This window comes from Bufo gargarizans, chromosome 9, assembly GCF_014858855.1.
Source record: "Bufo gargarizans isolate SCDJY-AF-19 chromosome 9, ASM1485885v1, whole genome shotgun sequence".
In the NCBI taxonomy this organism is placed as follows: domain Eukaryota; kingdom Metazoa; phylum Chordata; class Amphibia; order Anura; family Bufonidae; genus Bufo; species Bufo gargarizans.
This window is the reverse complement of record NC_058088.1, coordinates 183,640,579-183,659,846: the sequence shown is the minus strand read 5'-3', so window position 1 is coordinate 183,659,846 and position 19,268 is coordinate 183,640,579. Positions and strand designations below refer to the sequence as shown.

General features: G+C 42.9%; 1 protein-coding gene across 1 annotated transcript in view; it reads left to right on the top strand.

Annotated features, from left to right (window-relative positions):
* The window catches only part of LOC122919382, a 52,934-nt gene extending 35,927 nt beyond the window's left edge, over positions 1-17,007 (top strand). The window contains exon 2 of the mRNA XM_044268379.1: positions 15,247-17,007. Within this exon, the coding sequence (XP_044124314.1) occupies positions 15,266-16,567 (1,302 nt within the window). The 5' untranslated portion in view covers positions 15,247-15,265 and the 3' untranslated portion in view covers positions 16,568-17,007. The remainder of the gene's footprint in view (positions 1-15,246) is intronic.
* The last annotated feature ends 2,261 nt before the right edge of the window (positions 17,008-19,268 follow it).

The window sequence follows — 19,268 nt, the reverse complement described above, 5'->3', positions numbered from 1 at the left end:
TTGGGAATCCGGTTTGTAATATCACACAATATAAACTTAATATCAAGCACTATAAACTTAATATCAGGCAATATCAATTTAACCACTTCAACCCCCCTAGCTGAAACACCCTTAATGACCAGGCCACTTTTTACACTTCTGCACTACACTACTTTCACCGTTTATTGCTCGGTCATGAAACTTACCACCCAAATTAATTTTACCTCCTTTTCTTCTCACTAATAGAGCTTTCATTTAGTGGTATTTCATTGCTGCTGACATTTTTTACTTTTTTTTTGTTATTAATCGAAATTTAACGATTTTTTTGCTAAAAAATTTCATTTTTCACTTTCAGTTGTAAAATTTCGCAAAAAAAACTACATCCATATATAAATTTTTCGCTAAATTTATTGTTCTACATGTCTTTGATTAAAAGAAAAATGTTTGGGTAAAAAAAAAAATGGTTTGGGTAAAAGTTATAGCGTTTACAAACTACTTTTGAAGCAGCTCTGACTTTCTGAGCACCTGTCATGTTTCCTGAGGTTCTACAATGCCCAAACAGTACAAACACCCCACAAATGACCCCATTTCGGAAAGTAGACACCCTAAGGTATTAACTGATGGGCATAGTGAGTTCATAGAACTTTTTAGTTAGCGGAAAACTGATATTCTTTTATTTTTTTATTTTCTCTTACAAAGTCTCATATTCCACTAACTTGTGACAAAAAATAAAAACTTCCATGAACTCACTATGCCCATCACAAAATACCTTGGGGTGTCTTCTTTCCAAAATGGGGTCATTTGTGGGGTAGTTATACTGCCCTGGCATTTTAGGGGCCCAGATGCGTGAGAAGTCATTTGAAATCAAAATCTGTAAAAAAAAATTACTTGTGAAACCCGAAAGGTGCTCTTTGGAATGTGGGCCCCTTTGCCCACCTAGGCTGCAAAAAAGTGTCACACGTCTGGTATCGCCGTACTCAGGAGAAGTTGGGGGAATGTGTTTTGGGGTGTCATTTTACATATACCCATGCTGGGTGAGAGAAATATCTTGGCAAAAGACAACTTTTCCCATTTTTTTATACAAAGTTGGCATTTGACCAAGATATTTATCTCACCCAGCATGGGTATATGTAAAATGACACCCCAAAACACATTGCCCAACTTCTCCTGAGTACGGCGATACCACATGTGTGACACTTTTTTGCAGCCTAGGTGGGCAAAGGGGCCCACATTCCAAAGAGCACCTTTAGGATTTCACAGGCCATTTTTTACAGATTTTGATTTCAAACTACTTCGCACACATTAGGGCCCCTAAATTGCCAGGGCAGTATAACTACCCCACAAATGACACCATTTTGGAAAGAAGACACCCCAAGGTATTCCGTGAGGGGCATGGCGAGTTCCTAGAATTTTTTATTTTGTCACAAGTTAGTGGAATATGAGACTTTGTAAGAAAAAAAAAAATTAAATCATCCTTTTCCGCTAACTTGTGACAAAAAATAAAAATTTATAGGAACTCGCCATGCCCCTCACTGAATACCTTGGGGTGTCTTCTTTCCAAAATGGGGTCACTTGTGGGGTAGTTATACTGCCCTGGCATTCTAGGGGCCCTAATGTGTGGTAAGTAGTTTGAAATCAAAATGTGTAAAAAATGACTTGTGAAATCCTAAAGGTGCCTTTTGGAATGTGTGCCCCTTTGCCCACCTAGGCGGCAAAAAAGTGTCCCACATGTGGTATCGCCGTACTCAGGAGAAGTTGGGGAATGTGTTTTGGGGTGTCATTTTACATATACCCATGCTGGGTGAGAGAAATATCTTGGCAAAAGACAACTTTTCCTATTTTTTTTATACAAAGTTGGCATTTGACCAAGATATTTATCTCACCCAGCATGGGTATATGTAAGATGACACCCCAAAACACATTCCCCAACTTCTCCTGAGTACGGCGATACCACATGTGTGACACTTTTTTGCAGCCTAGATGCGCAAAGCGGCCCAAATTCCTTTTAGGAGGGCATTTTTAGACATTTGGATCCCAGACTTCTTCTCACGCTTTCGGGCCCCTAAAATTCCAGGGCAGTATAAATACCCCACATGTGACCCCACTTTGGAAAGAAGACAACCCAAGGTATTCGATGAGGGGCATGGCGAGTTCATAGAATTTTTTTTTTTTTTTGGCACAAGTTAGCGGAAATTGATTTTTATTTTTTTGTATTTTCTCACAAAGTCTCCCTTTCCGCTAACTTGGGACAACAATTTCAATCTTTCATGGACTCAATATGCCCCTCACGGAATACCTTGGGGTGTCTTCTTTCCGAAATGGGGTCACATGTGGGGTATTTATACTGCCCTGGCATTTTAGGGGCTCTAAAGCGTGAAGTCTGGAATATAAATGTCTAAAAAATTTTACGCATTTGGATTCCGTGAGGGGTATGGTGAGTTCATGTGAGATTTTATTTTTTGACACAAGTTAGTGGAATATGAGACTTTGTAAGAAAAATAAAATATCTATTTCCGCTAACTTGTGCCAAAAAAAATGTCTAAATGGAGCCTTACAGGGGGGTGATCAATGACAGGGGGGTGATCAGGGAGTCTATATGGGTGATCACCCCCCTGTAAGACTCCATTCAGACGTCCGTATGTGTTTTGCGGATACGATCCATGTATCCGTGGATCCGTAAAAATCATACGGACGTCTGAATGGAGCCTTACAGGGGGGTGATCAATGACAGGGGGGTGATCAGGGAATCTATATGGGGGATCACCCCCCTGTCATTGATCACCCCCCTGTAAGGCTCCATTCAGACGTCCGTATGTGTTTTGCGGATCCGATCCATGTATCCGTGGATCCGTAAAAATCATACGGATGTCTGAATGGAGCCTGACAGGGGGGTGATCAATGACAGGGGGGTGATCAGGGGTTCATAAGGGGTTAATAAGTGACAGGGGGGGTGTAGTGTAGTGGTGTTTTGTGGTACTTTACTGAGCTACCTGTGTCCTCTGGTGGTCGATCCAAGCAAAAGGGACCACCAGAGGTCTAGGTAGCAGGTATATTAGACGCTGTTATCAAAACAGCGTCTAATATACCTGTTAGGGGTTAAAAAAATCGCATCTCCAGCCTGCCAGCGAACGATCGGCGCTGGCAGGCTGGAGATCCTGTCTCTTACCTTCCGATCCTGTGAACGCGCGCGCCTGTGTGCGCGCGTCCACAGGAAATCACGGCTCTCGCGAGATGACGCGTATATGCGTCACTCTGCGCAGAGCTGCCGCCTCCGGACCGCGGATCTGCGTTAGGCGGTCCGGAGGCGGTTAATATCAAGCAATATAAAAGGGGCAGGGTATCTGTATAAAAGGGGGCGTGGTACCTGTCACTTTGCAGTTTGACGAGACATATACCCTCTTACTACTCAGGGGCCCAAGGCCCTGGATAGACAGGAAGGGTGCACACAGCAAGTAGGTAAAAGGGGCTCTGAGGGGGATTAATACAAGAAGTAGGGGTAGGAGGTCTGTGCAGGGCAGCAATAGTAGATAGGAGGGTGAGACAGGAGCTCTGGATACATGGGGGAGGAAAGGAGACAGAAGGGCCTCTATGAAGATGAGATAGGACAGGATATGGGGGGCAGGGGCAGGTGTTGTGATGGACTGAGCTTTCACTGGGGCTGCTGGAGAGGCCTGAGGGCTAGCCTCCTTCCTATGGACTATGGACCCAGAACTATGGAGATCCCACCCACCCTCAGTCTCTTGGGGTTACAAGGAACTATTAACCCTGATTTATGTGTGGAGTATTATAGGCCATATCATTCTACTACCCATTAAAGGTACAGGGGTGAACCCAGCAACACAAAAAGGGTTAACTCTGCGCTGAGGCTCCCAAGGAATGTGTTAGTTCATTTGTACCTTTTGTTCTATTGTTTTAGTGATCGGAGGAGTAGCTGACTCCGGTGCAGAGGAGTAGATCACCCTCTGATACACTCAGGAGATAATCCCATCACATGTGTCTACTCTCTCACTATTCTTTTATTAAGACACTGGGGAGGGGATGTCTGTTTGCACGCTGTTCATGTTTAAGTTATGTTGTTAGACCTCTTGAACTGTATATGTATACTGAGTTAGTCCATGGTCCTCACTGGAGTGAAATTGCGCTTTTTTTTGTGTGACTTTTTAGCGACTTTTTAAATGGTCGCAATAGTAAATCTGTCTAGAGATTCATTTACATAAGAAAACACGCCCACTTTCAGAAAACTGGTGAGCATAGTGCAGAGCAGAAGAAAAACGTTTTTGAGCAGTTTTTGTGACTCCATTATTCTGACTTGAGCTAATGATAAATCTGGCCCCGTGTGTTTGTCAGCTTGCATTTTATGGACATCTTCCATAGACTGCTCAGTACTACATAGTTTAGTGTTATCTGCAAAAATAGATATGGGCTATTAATCCCGTCCTCGATATCATTAATAAATAAATTGAGTAATAAAGGGCCCAGCACTGAACCTTGGGGTCACCACTTATAACCTGGGCCCATTCTGAATAGGAATTGTTGACCATAACTCTCTGGAGAAGGTCCTTCTGCCTCTTTTGAATATAGGCACCACATTTGTCTTGCGCCAATCACTTGGCACTGTACCAGTACCTAGAGAATCTTTGAATATTATAAACAGGGGCACAGCAATGATTGGACTGAGCTCTTTAAGAACTCTTGGGTATAATACATCTCGACCCGGAGCCTTGTTCACATTTACCTTATTTAACTTGTCTTAGACCACATCTACAGTTAGCCACTTGAGTATATTACTGGATGTACTAACAGCCCCAGCACCACCGATATTAGCTCCTTACTCTTCTTTTGTATTAACGGAGCTAAAAAAAAACATTTTGTAACTCTGCCTTTTCCTTAGCTTCAGTAACTACCCCCCCTTTACCATTATTTAGGGGACCTACCTGCTCGGACCTTGGTTTTTTAGCATTTATATATTCAAAGAATTTTGGGGGATTTGTTTTGCTCTTTTGCCACCCGCTGTTCGCTTTGTATTTTTGCTAATTTTATCTAATTTTACAGATTTTATTAAGCCCTTTTGTAATCTTCAAACGCTACAGCTGACCCCTCAGATTTGTATTTTTTAGATGCCCTTTTTTGTCTTTTATTGCCCTTTTTACAGTAGCTGTAAGCCATGGGGAGTTTAATTTTAACCGTTTATACTTGTTACCTAAGTGAATAAATTTTTTAGTGCAATTATGGATTTAAAGCTCTCCCATTTTTCCTCAGTATTATTTTGTGACACTAGCTGCTCCCAGTCTATGCTCTGAAATGCTGCCCTCAACCCAGGGAAATTAGCCTTTTTAAAATTCAGTGTTTTTGCTCTGCCTGACAGCGTTTGCTTCTTCTAGTTTAGGCGGAATATAATTATATTGTGGTCACTATTACCTAGTGTTTCTCGAACAGTAACATTTTCAACAAGCTCGGCGTCAATAGAGATTACCAGATCCAACAGAGCATAGCCGCTAGTGGGAGCTTCTACAAACTGGCCCATAAAGTGGTCCTGTAGCAAGTTGAGGAATCTTCTCCCCTTTGCAGTTGAGGCAGAATCATGACCCTAGTCAATGTCTGGGAAGTTAAAATCTCCCATTATGACCACTGTACCAGCCTGTACTGCCTGCTCTATTTGGTTATACAGTTGCATTTCTATATTCTCTGTGATGCTAGGGGGTCTATAGATTACACCAAGTAATTATTTTTTCAGTGTTTATATCACTTTGAACTTACACTCATAAGGTTTCCACATCCTCACCCACAATTTCCTCTTTCACACTTATCACTCCTCACATACAGGCACACGCCACCGCCTTTACTATTGACCCTGTCAGTGTCGGACTGGGGTACCTAGGGCCCAGGGACAGTTTTAGACAAAATTTGGCCCTGGGCAAAATCAAAAGAGGGGGGGGAACCCACATTTTGTAATAATGTGCTAAAAACATAGTCCGACAACACCGCCGATCAGCTGTTTGAGTAGACGGCACGTGCTGTTCACTGCTGCTGTCCCATAGACATACAGCAGCAGAGCAGAAAGAGAGGAGGGAGACGGCATGTGAGCACAGCACATGCCGTCTCCTCAAACAGCTAATTGTCAGGAGTGCCGGGTGTCAGACCCCCGCCGATTTAATATTGATGACCTATCCTAAGGATAGGTCATCAATATGAAAAAAACCTGGAGAACCTCTTGAAGCTACCCTCAATACTGTGCCTGTTCTGCTCCCCCTCCCCCATGTCCACAAACTGTATACTATACTATACACCCAGACTTCCCTCATTAGTAATGGTGCCCCTATTAGTGATAATACTCCCCAAGATAGCCCCTATTAGTAGCAATGCCCTACCATATTGCGTCAAATAATAACGCCCCTACAGTATTCTAGTAGTAATAATATAACCATAATGCTCCCAGTGGCTCTAAAGTCCCCCTATAGTGCCCCCCACTAGTTCTGATATATAATGCTTCCCCTCATAGTGCCAGTATGTATATAATGCTCCTCCATTCCTCCCCAGTAGTGCCAGATATATACAGGTCCTTCTCAAAAAATTAGCATATTGTGATAAAGTTCATTATTTTCTGTAATGTACTGATAAACATTAGACTTTCATATATTTTAGATTCATTACACACCAACTGAAGTAGTTCAAGCCTTTTATTGTTTTAATATTGATGATTTTGGCATACAGCTCATGAAAACCCAAATTTCCTATCTCAAAAAATTAGCATATCATGAAAAGGTTCTCTAAACGAGCTATTAACCTAATCATCTGAATCAACTAATTAACTCTAAACACCTGCAAAAGATTCCTGAGGCTTTAAAAAACTCCCAGCCTGGTTCATTACTGAAAACCGCAATCATGGGTAAGACTGCCCAGAAGGCCATCATTGACACCCTCAAGCAAGAGGGTAAGACACAAAGAAATTTCTGAACGAATAGGCTGTTCCCAGAGTGCTGTATCAAGGCACCTCAGTGGCAAGTCTGTGGGAAGTAAAAAGTGTGGCAGAAAACGCTGCACAACGAGAAGAGGTGACCGGACCCTGAGGAAGATTGTGGAGAAGGACCGATTCCAGACCTTGGGGGACCTGCGGAAGCAGTGGACTGAGTCTGGAGTAGAAACATCCAGAGCCACCGTGTACAGGCGTGTGCAGGAAATGGGCTACAGGTGCCACATTCCCCAGGTCAAGCCACTTTTGAACCAGAAACAGCGGCAGAAGCGCCTGACCTGGGCTACAGTGGTCCAAAGTACTTTTTTCGGATGAAAGCAAATTTTGCATGTCATTCGGAAATCAAGGTGCCAGAGTCTGGAGGAAGACTGGGGAGAGGGAAATGCCAAAATGCCTGAAGTCCAGTGTCAAGTACCCACAGTCAGTGATGGTCTGGGGTGCTATGTCAGCTGCTGGTGTTGGTCCACTGTGTTTTATCAAGGGCAGGGTCAATGCAGCTAGCTATCAGGAGATTTTGGAGCACTTCATGCTTCCATCTGCTGAAAAGCTTTATGGAGATGAAGATTTCATTTTTCAGCACGACCTGGCACCTGCTCAGTGCCAAAACCACTGGTAAATGGTTTACTGACCATGGTATTACTGTGCTCAATTGGCCTGCCAACTCTCCTGACCTGAACCCCATAGAGAATCTGTGGGATATTGGGAAGAGAAAGTTGAGAGACGCAAGACCCAACACTCTGGATGAGCTTAAGGCCGCTATCGAAGCATCCTGGGCCTCCATAACACCTCAGCAGTGCCACAGGCTGATTGCCTCCATGCCACGCCGCATTGAAGCAGTCATTTCTGCAAAAGGATTCCCGACCAAGTATTGAGTGCATAACTGAACATCATTATTTGAAGGTTGACTTTTTTTGTATTAAAAACACTTTTCTTTTATTGGTCGGATGAAATATGCTAATTTTTTGAGATAGGAAATTTGGGTTTTCATAAGCTGTATGCCAAAATCATCAATATTAAAACAATAAAAGGCTTGAACTACTTCAGTTGTGTGTAATGAATGTAAAATATATGAAAGTCTAATGTTTATCAGTACATTACAGAAAATAATGAACTTTATCACAATATGCTAATTTTTTGAGAAGGACCTGTATATAATAATGTCCTTGCGGCTTCTTGCTCTGTTCTAACACCCCACAGGCTTGAGGTCTAGCAGCCTGAGGCTTGTGAAGTTGGACGGCCATGAATACGCCCCCTATTATGAAGTGGCGCCCTAGGTGGATAACTACCCTCCCCTATCCATCGTCCCAGCCCTAATTCAGAGCACATTACTGCAGAAGTATAACAGGAGATGACTACAACCTAATACCTTGGTTGATGTTTGTAGGTAACAGGTTCTTGTTACCAGCAGTTCTATTTTTCATCGGTGTATAGTTCTGCCCAGTCTTCTCCCTACTTTCCTCACTAACCCCAGCCCCCACTAAATCCCAACTGTCCCCTTCTATATCCCACTCTCTATCTACACTATCTACCCCCTTATTAGTATGAAACCCCCCCCCCCCCACCCTCCCCCTAGATCCTAGTATAAAAGCTTCTAACCATTTTTTCGGGGGCATACGCCATTTTGATTAACTTCTTTTTTTTTTTTTTTTTTTTTTAGCACAGTTTTCATTATTTTTATTTTTTTAAGATGTTCACCTGAGGGGTTAGGTAATGTGATATTTTTATAGAGCTGGTCAATACAGAGGCGGAGATACCGAATATGTCTACTTTTCTTTTTTTAACTAATTTAAAAAAAATATATATTATTATATTTTTTTTTTTTACTTTATTTTGGGAGGACGCATTATTTTTTTTTCTTGAAACGTAACAATTATTATTATTTTTTTTTTAGCCGATGGCTAAGGTGAGAGACCGCAAACCTCCCATATGCCGCAGTCAGCGCTGACCGCGGCATATAAGGGGTTAATCCACCGGCATCGGCGTTATCACCGATACTAGTGGATGCAGCAGGGATCCGGCTGTCAGTAACAGCCAGATCTCTGCCGCTGATCGCGGCACCGCACGTGGGGGAAGAGAAGGACCGCAGGACGAGAATGCTCGTCCTGGGGAGCAAAGTACCAGCCCTTTAGGACTAGCATTCTCGTCCTGGGTCCTTAAGGACTTAAATGGGGATGAACAGTAAAGAAAGAAGGAAAACAGTAAGGGTCCATTCACATGTCTGCAAAATGGGTCCGCATCTGTTCCGCAATTTTGCGGAATGGGTGTGGACCCCTTCATTTTCAATGGGGCCGGAATGTGCTATCCGCCTCCGCATTTGCGGATAAAAAAATAGAACATGTAATTGCGGACAAGAAAAGGCATTTTCTATGAAAGTGCCAGCAATGTGTGGTCCGCAAAATGCGGAACGCACATTGCTGGTGTCCGTGTTTTGCGGATCTGCAATTTGCGGATCCAGAAAAAACGCATACGGACGTGTGAATAGACCCTAAATATGAGTTAGAATTAGACCCTGTCTGCTGTAGTTGGAGGACTAGCTAGAATCAAGGAAAATCAATCAAACCTTAGTTTCTTGCTCCTTGTCATAAACTCTGGTTCTTTAAACTCCACTTATTCACAAGCCCACTTAGTACAGCAAGGCCAGGTAGAGCGAGGAGTCCAACAACCAGCTCTGGTGAGCACCGTGGCATCCTCGCAGCTTACCTATCACAGTCCTGTCCACTGGGTATTGGCTGTGCTTTGTATCTCACTAGGGTGAGCTGCAAGGAGTTATTCTTATCAAAAAATCCAATTTCTATTAGTGCTTTTTTTTAGGGACAGCCAGGTTAGGCAAGGGGAGGCTCCACCTTAAGGAGTCATCCCAGGGCTGAGGACTTAGCAGGGCTACACTAGGGAAATTTTTCTGCCCCATTGTTATTTGTCCTTTGCCCTCCCTCTTTTTGACCTTTTTATAATTACTGGCGGTCCACTAGCTATCTGGTAAATACACTGATTATTGTTCACTTATCCTGTGAGTTGTTGTATAGTTAGCCATTTTTTTATAAAAGTATTTAATAAATAGTAAGTTTTAAGTAGTCATTCTCTAAGGGCTCTTTCACACTTGCGTTCTTTTGTTCCGGCATAGAGTTCCGTCGTCAGGGCTCTATGCTGGAAGAATCCCGATCAGGATTATCCCCATGCATTCTGAATGGAGAGAAATCCGTTCAGGATGTCTTCAGTTCAGGACCGGAACGTTTTTTGGCCGGAGAAAATACTGCAGCATGCTGCGCTTTTTGCTCCGGCCAAAAATCCTGAACACTTGCCGCAAGGCCGGATCCGGAATTAATGCCCATTGAAAGGCATTAATCCGGATCCGTCCTTAAGCTAAACTTCGTTTCGGCGCATTACCGGATCCGACGTTTAGCTTTTTCTGAATGGTTACCATGGCTGCCAGGACGCTAAAATCCTGGCAGCCGTGGTAAAGTGTAGTGGGGAGCGGGGGTGCAGTATACTTACCGTCCGTGCGGCTCCCGGGCCGCTCCAGAGTGACGTCAGGGCGCCCCACGCGCATGGATGACGTGATCGCATGGACACGTCATCCATGCGCATGGGGCGCTCTGACGTCATTCTGGAGCGCCCCAGGAGCCGCACGGACGGTAAGTATACTGCTCCCCACTACTATTATGGCAACCAGGACTTTAATAGCGTCCTGGCTGCCATAGTAACACTGAACGCATTTTGAAGACGGATCCGTCTTCAAATGCCTTCAGTTCACTTGCGTTTTTCCGGATCCGGCGTGTAATTCCGGCAAATGGAGTACACGACTGATCCGGACAACGCAAGTGTGAAAGAGGCCTAAAAAATTTATTTTCTTTGGTTTTCACTTGCACCTGACCTTTAAGTATCTATATGCATCTGTTTTTTAATAACAATAACTAGGTTTTTTAAACGGGACTCTGTTTACTGAAGCATTCATTAGTGAGGCAAAATATATCTTCTCTGACAAGGAGATTTCGGGCCTGTCCTCCTCTGTGACCTGTAAATTAGCATTTACAATTACAAAGAGAACATAAAGTCCTGGTGGGAAATAAGATCCCTGGAGAGCTACCTTGAACACCAAATTGTACCTAAGGGTTTACAGATCCATATAGCCCCTGCTCCCCGAATTCCCTTCCCCACTTTTATTAAAAGGTGGGAGAAGGAATTGACACAGAGCTCTTTGAACCTCATGAACATCCTGTTGGAAGAAGAAAGAGATCTCTTTGTGAGAACCTCTGATAAATTAAAAGAACTGAAGTAGATTGCCCTTAAAATTACGGCTTACCCAGACTTTAATAGACGTTACTCATCCCTTCAAACATCTGTTGAGAGATTCCAGAGCCTCATTAAGGAAAGGAAACATAGACAATTTATTAGAGACCCGAGTGACTTTAAAGAAAATAAACCATACCAGCTAGAAAGTAAAAGTAAGGATGTTCCCTCTGCGTCAGAGGTTTTCTCTGTGGATATAGATTTTTCCGATACAGAAATTCAGCAAACCACTAATAAGGGAGGATGAAATAAGTGACCCTCTTATATAAAAAAAGGCAGAAAATACGCAAAGGGGGAAGGGATATGGGCAATCGCCAGAGGGGAGGGGGGCCAATAAGGTGCCCTCCTCCTCTTCTTTTGTAGCATCGTCTGGTAATACAATCGTTCCGTCCCCTTTTTTAACACAAGTTCAAAATTCTAACCAACTGAGAGATCAGAACAAGGGAGGAGACAGCTGGATACCAACGATGGCCTACAAATCATAAATCTCTCCTCACGCTTTTTAGATGAGACAGAAATAAGTGTATTAAAAAGGGGCCTTTCCTTCGTCCCAACCACTGAGTTTAGACCATTTACCTGGATAAAGGATTTACATATTTTCTGCAGGAAACTCAAGTGGGAAAAAGTTCTTCAATAATTCCAACAGACAATCCCTAGATAAATTAGGGATCGAACAGAGTGAGATTTCTGATTTGGAGATCCTTATGGAATTATGGGAAGAGGACTCGCGTAACCCCGGCGAAGGCCAATTTTACAATCTGTGCCCCAAAAGTACCAAAATGCCCCCTCTCGCAAACTATGAATTCATAGACATTTTTCAACGGCTAATGATTTTAGATCTTGAGAAAATTGGGGCCAGCCAACAGTATCATAAAAATCTTTCCATAAAGTAACTAGAGGCCCTAAAAACCCTGGAATGGGACATATCCGTTGTTATAAAACCGGCCGATAAGGGGGGTAATTTTGGTAATAATAGATCATGAAATATACACCAAAATGTGCCTGAGCATTCTGAGGGATCCAGAAGGGCATCAACTCTTACCGTGGGACCCCACCGATTAACTTTCTGGCTGAATTAAAAACGATTCTCCTATCTGGCAGAAGGAATAAAGTAATAACCGAATCTAAATATAACTTTTTTACTTCCAACGGTACTCCAAATTGCAACCTTTTACTGACTGCTAAAAGTCCATAAGGGGACATCGCCCTTAAAGGGTCGCCCAATAGTGTCTGGAGTAGGGTCACGGTCACAGAACAGTGGCATATATATTGATAGTTGAGACAATTTATTCTCACACGTCCCTCCTACACTAGCGACACAATGGACTTTCTTAATAAAATCGAGACGCTAGACATTAATTCCTCGTGTTTGCTTACCAGCATAGATGTGGAATCACAACGGATTTGTGCTCGCACTTCTTGAGTTTATCCTGACTCCTAATTTATTTTTGTTTAACAAGCGTTTCTACCACCAGCTCAAGGGGACAGCTATGGGCAGCCCTTGTGCGCCCAGCTATGCCAATCTCTTTCTGGGCTGGTGGGAGGACAAGGTGGTATTCCCGGACCAGGATACCTGGTGGAACGATAAGATATCATTCTGGACCAGATATATAGACAATATCTTTGTAATCTGGAGCGGGAATAAGGCTGAGTTTGCTAAGTTTGTCGACTCACTAAATGTAAACCAAGTGGGGCTCAGATTTACATACGAAGTACAAGATCAATCTATTACTTTTCTTGATGTAAAAGTATCTAAAACTGGTGAAAGACTTACCACTACCCTTTTTAGGAAATCAACAGCGACCAACAGCATTCTCCATTGGGACAGCCATCATCCCCCGGCCTTGAAAAGGGGCATCCCGAAAGGACAGTATCTTAGGGTCCGGAGAAACTGTTCCGATGACTTAAGTTTCCATAAGGAGGCCGGAGAACTACGGAATAGGTTAACTGAGAGGGGATACCCTCCCAAGATCCTCAGACACGCTTTTAAACAGACACTGACACTAGAAAGGACGTCCCTTCTTATTTAAAAAAATACGACCGTTAGAAGACAGGCTCCTATCCGCCTCATCTCTACATATGACACCACTAATGCCGAGGTGAGGGCGGTCCTGAATAAGTACTGGCTCATTTTATTAATTGACCCAGACTTAACGGACTCTGTTGCCCCATATCCCAGTATTACCTATAGAAAAGGCTACGGGATCGCCTTGTGCACAGCCATTATACAACGCCAGGCACTTGCCTGTACCTACCGAAAACCCCTTGGCAGTTATCGCTGCGGCACATTTAAAGCGTGTTACTTTGTATCTGGATCTAAAACTATCACATGCTCAGCAACTAACAGGACATTCACGGTCCGGGATTTTGCAAACTGCAAAACAAAACGTGTTATCTATATATGTCAATGTCCCTGCCCCAAAGATTATATAGGGAATAGGGAAGTAAGGAGAAGAATTTGTGAGCATGTCAATGATGTAGATAAAAAGAAGGGCACCCCTTTAGAAGAACATGTTAATGAACATCATGGAGGGAACCCTAGAGTAGTGACATTTTCATTTTTGGAGGTAATTCCTCAGTCTCCTAGAAGGGGTGACTGGGACAGGAAAATCCTACAAAGAGAATCCGAATGGATATATAAATTCAGGTCCCAGTCCCCACTAGGCCTGAATGAAAGACTTGATTTCACCTGCTTTATTTAAATGTATGGACCGGCCGGTCTCCGTTTTTATGATTAAATGTGCTTTAAGAAAGGGTAACCATATTCCCTAGACTGGTCAACGACGTGGAAAGCATCGAATTTTGTCTGTGACATATATATCATGTCATAATGACACATCCCTTTTGTGTTTAAAAGTTCATACTTAGCCCCGCAACAGCAATTAGTTCAAGATAAGTGTTGCCTTATATGTGCACCATGTGAGATATGTCGATCCTCTTTAATAAACTTTAAACAAAGGAGTTTATGAGTACCCAGTAGAGAGCCCTCTGCCTACACTTTGATATGAGGGGATTTTGGGTGGGCCTCTATCCCCCTCCTCCACTTCTTTATCTCCCGTTTCCCTCCGCTAGTGGAGGGATTTGGGGTGTGGTGGGGGTGGGGTTCTTTAAGGGTGCATTTTCCATATGAGCGTACCGCCTGTCGGGTAACGGGCGCGTGAGCAGTGCCTGGCATCTTATCTTTAGTAGCGCCTGAACACACACATTGATCACCGGCAGTTTGGGGGGGGGCAAACGCATCAGGGCAGTAGGGAAACCCAATTTCTATTAGGGCTTTTTTTAGGGCCAGCCAGGTTAGGCACGGGGACGGGGAGGCCCCACCATCAGGAGTCATCCCAGGGCTGAGGACTTAGCAGGGCTACACTGGGGAAATTTTTGTGCCCCATTGTTATTTGTCCTTTGCCCTCCCTCTTTTTGACCTTTTATAATTACTGGTGGCCCACTAGCTATCCGGTAAATACACTGATTATTGTTCACTTACCCTGTGAGTTGTTGTCTAGTTAACCTGTTTTTTATAAAAGGATTTTATAAATAGTAAGTTTTAAGGGGTCATTCTCTAAAAAATGTATTTCCTTGAGCTGAAAGGAGGCCTTCTCAGACAGCTGATCGGCAGAGGTCCCGGGTGTCGGACCCTGACCATTGAGATAATGATTAACTATTCCAAGGATATGTCATCAGTATAAAAAAAACTGAGAAAACCGCTTTAATAGAGGGGAGTCCCTCATTTAGGACCGACAGCTGACTGATTTTCCCGAAAACAGTTTCATACTTTATTTCTCCTGTGGTGGCGCTGCAGGAGACTTGAACACTTGCTGACAGGGCATATTACAGCAGATTGTTGGGGGTCTGAAATCAGGCCACATTGAGATTAGATTATTGCTTGGGGACTCTTCTAACAAAAAAAGAATTGTCCAAACAAGTAAAAATTTGATTCCTATAATTTTGACTTGATTTCTTGTTATAATTATGTATATTAATCCTGTGTGTTTTTTTTTGCTTTTTTCCTAAAGTTTCTGTTACCCTGCCGCAATGTACAAATGCCCAAAGAAGCTTCTACTCTGTATGTCTGTTGCAACGACTTTCATCTTTTTACTGGGGGTTCTAAGCAAATTGCCGATCACTGCACCTGTAAAGAAGAAAATTGAGAACGCCCCTTGTAATGGCAAACTCAGCACCGATACGATTACAGCACTGGACGACAACCGGACGTTCATCATCTCGCCGTACTATGACTACAGAGATGACCATCGGTCTATGGTGCGGATTCTCAGCATTATCCACCATAAAGAGGTAAAGGAACTATACTGCTATTTCTGCTGCCCTACAGACAAGAGCGTGCAGATCTCCAAGGCGTCCATAGACATGCATAGCGATCGCTTTGACTTTCCCTATGTGACAACGGACCTTTTATGTGAGACTCCACCAAACTGCCCTGCTGAGTATTTATCTGTCCATACGTCTCTAACGCAAAAAATGACCCAATTACCTCTATTCCAAATACAAAACCAAGATGTGAAACCATTTTCTGCAGAGTTCACGGTCTGCATTTCCACCATGTTTGGGAATTACAGCAATGTCTTACAATTCATTCAGACCATGGAGATGTACCAGATCCTGGGGGCACAACGGGTCATGATCTACCTTAACAGCTGCAGCCCACAGATGAAAAAAACTATGCAGTATTATATCGCAAGAGGTATCCTTGAGGTGGTAGACTGGCCGATCCAGCGTTACCTCAGGCCTGGCACCGCATGGCACCATTCAGTTGACCCCAAAGATATAGGGTATTATGGTCAGTTGGCAACACTCAATGACTGCATTTATAGGAATATGTACAGGACTAGGTTTGTGCTACTCAATGATATTGATGAGATCATTTTACCGTTCTCGCACACGACTTGGGATGCCATGATGAAAAGTCTTCAACAACAGAATCCAAATGTTGGAATTTTCCTATTTGAAAATCATATTTTTCCTCAAACTGTGCCCATTGATGTCCACTTCTCTGATATTTCCTCCTGGAAAGACGTCCCGGGATATAACATCCTCCAGTACATCTATCGGGAACCAGACAGACCAGATTATTTCAATGCTCTGAAGATGATCGTGGATCCCAGGAAGGTCATACAGACGTCGGTTCACTCCATTTTAAAATGTTACGGAGATTACCGGAGTGTCTCATTGGAAACAGCTCTGGTTTACCACTGCAGAGGACCTCTACAGAAGAAATTACCAAAGACCTCTTTAATAGAAGACAAGACTATCTGGAAACATAATGCCTCTCTTATCAGAAATGTTAATAAAGTTCTGGGGGAAATCTCATTCCAGTGATAAAACGCTCTACACATGCGTTGGAAGCTATAGATGGTGCAGAAGTGCCTGGAAATTAAAGAGGTTATCCGGGAATTGATATTGATGAGCCATCCTCAGGATAGGTCATAAATATGAGATCAGTGGGGGCCAATATTCCCCGCCGATCAGCTTTTAAAAAAGGCCAGAGCCCTGTGAGCACAGTGGCCTCTTCCTAGGCCATGTGATGTCAACACAGCCCTAGTTGCAGCTGAGCCCTATTCAAGTCAATGGGGCTGAGCTGCAACACCAAGCACGGCCACTACACAATGGACGGCGCTGTGCTTGGAAAGCTGCCAGGAGCCGACTGTGCTTATCAGAGCTCTGGTGACCGCTGTGGCTCCCACCCTGAGAATAGGTCATCATTATCAATTCCTGAATAGCCCCTTTGATAGATACAAATCTCTATGTACAAAGACTGTGTGGCCTGTGAATATATTTTATATAGTTTTTTTCCCCCCTTTCTTTATAGCATATCATTTGTTCCTTTTTTTTTTTTTTTTTTTTTTTTACTTTGTGTTCTATTTATAAGATTATTAAAGGACTTGTTTCATTGGATCAACCTCTTCTCAAAGAGTGTATTCACATGCAGTTTTCTGCATTCCAGAAAACAGTTGTATTTACGTGGTGACTATTATCAAAGGTGGCAAATGGGGTCTCAATTTTAAAGGGTCATTTCCATTGTGACAGTTAGTGCATATCTACCAGTGTCTCTTGCCTGCTGTCAATGGAGAGGTGGCGGCACATGTGCAACTCTTTCTATTCACTTCTATGGGAGTTCTGAAAATGGACACATCTAGTAAGTATGCTCGGCTTATGCATGGCCATCTTTCTATCTACAGCATCTAGTGATGAGCAAAGCGAGATTCGGATGTTATACCCGAAGTCGATTTGTTCAAAACTTTGAATTGATGCTGTACGGAGATCTGTATAAAATGTATGGGCTCACATGAGACGAAGTTAGTTATCCGTGAAGTCAGCCTGACTGGTACTGCAGCTGCAAAAGAGTGTGTTTTTGTTTTTGGGAAAGGTGCAGGTAATGCAGAAGTGGGACTCAAACCTTTCATAAATTTATGGCATATGTGCATCGAATGTCTTGGAATCGGGTTTTTCAGCACTGGGGACCTTTCTGACCCTGCAGAGGGAATCGTACTTACCTGACACCTGCTGTTGGCTTCCCCCACTGCGACTGCAGATCTTGGGTCTCACTTCATCAACATCCAGTTAGATGCAGGACACGTGGCGCAGCACCAATGACTGGCCTCAGCGGTGACGTGTCATGTGTCATCCAAGCGTGATGTCATTGGGTCAAGTGACACGTAGGCGACACGTCGCCACTGAATCGGCCACAGATGTTGATGCGGGAAAACCCCAGATCTGCAAACGCAGCTGGAGAGTGAATGAGCTGGAACGCGGCACAGATCAAACATAAATACAGCACCAGAGCCAAGCATGGTACATATATACAGAACCAAGATTAATACATAAATACAGCACCAGAACCAAGCACATTACTAGAGATTAGCGAATTTCATATTTTGAAATTCGTTCATGCTTCTTTACTGGTAAAAGCAGAATTGCGTTATCAATTCTATGACTGAATGCATAACTGAAAACGGAATGCCTTTAGAGGCATTCCGTCATAATAGAAGTCTATGGGATGCAAAACAGATCCGTCCATCCTCTGCTGCATAACGGAAACGGGACAGATCCGTTGTGCAGGCCATAGACTTCTATTATGACGGAAGGAATAACGGAATGCCTCTAAAGGCATTCTGTTTTCCGTTATGAATTTCGTCATAGAATTGCGTTATGGTCCGTGGTAACGGAATCCATAACGCAATTAACCTTTTACCGGTAAACGAAGCGTGAACGAATTTCAAAATATGAAATTCGCTCATCTCTACTCGCTACATAAATACAGTACTAGAACCAAGCTCTGTCCATAGGTTCAGCACCACAACCAAGATCAATACATAAATACAGCAGCAGAACCAAGCCCATTAACCCCTTGGCTACCTCAGGTTTTTGCGTTTTCATTTTTCTTCCCTATTTTCCATGAGCAATAACTTTTTTATATTTCCCGTCACATAGCTGTATTAGGGCTTATTTTTTGTGGGACAGGTTGTACTTTCTAATGCCACCATTATTATGGCATAAAATGTAGTGGGAAGCAAGAAAATTATTCCAAATAGGGTGGAATAGAAAAAAAACAAAAAACGCAATCCCTCCACCGTTTTACGGGTTTTGTTCCCACTGCATTTCGTTTACGGCAAAATTGACCCATGCACTTCATTCTCTGGGTCAGTACGATTACAAAGATACCCGATATGTATAGTTTATTTAGACATAAAAAAATGTAAAAATAATATATATATATATATATATATATATATATATATATATTTTTACATCCCTATATTCTGACCCCCATAACTTTTTTTATACTTATGTCTACTGATCTGTTTAGGGGCTAATTTTTTTGCGGAAAAATCTGTACCTTTTTATTGATACCATTTTGGAGTGTGCGTCACTTGTTGATCACATTTTATTACCTTTTTTTGGGTAAGAGAAGCAAAGAAAAAATGGCAAATACGCTATTTTGACCCTTTTTTCAGTTGCGCCATTCGCCGTATTGGTATTTTTTTTCTATTTTAATAGTATGGGCGATTTAATTCACAGT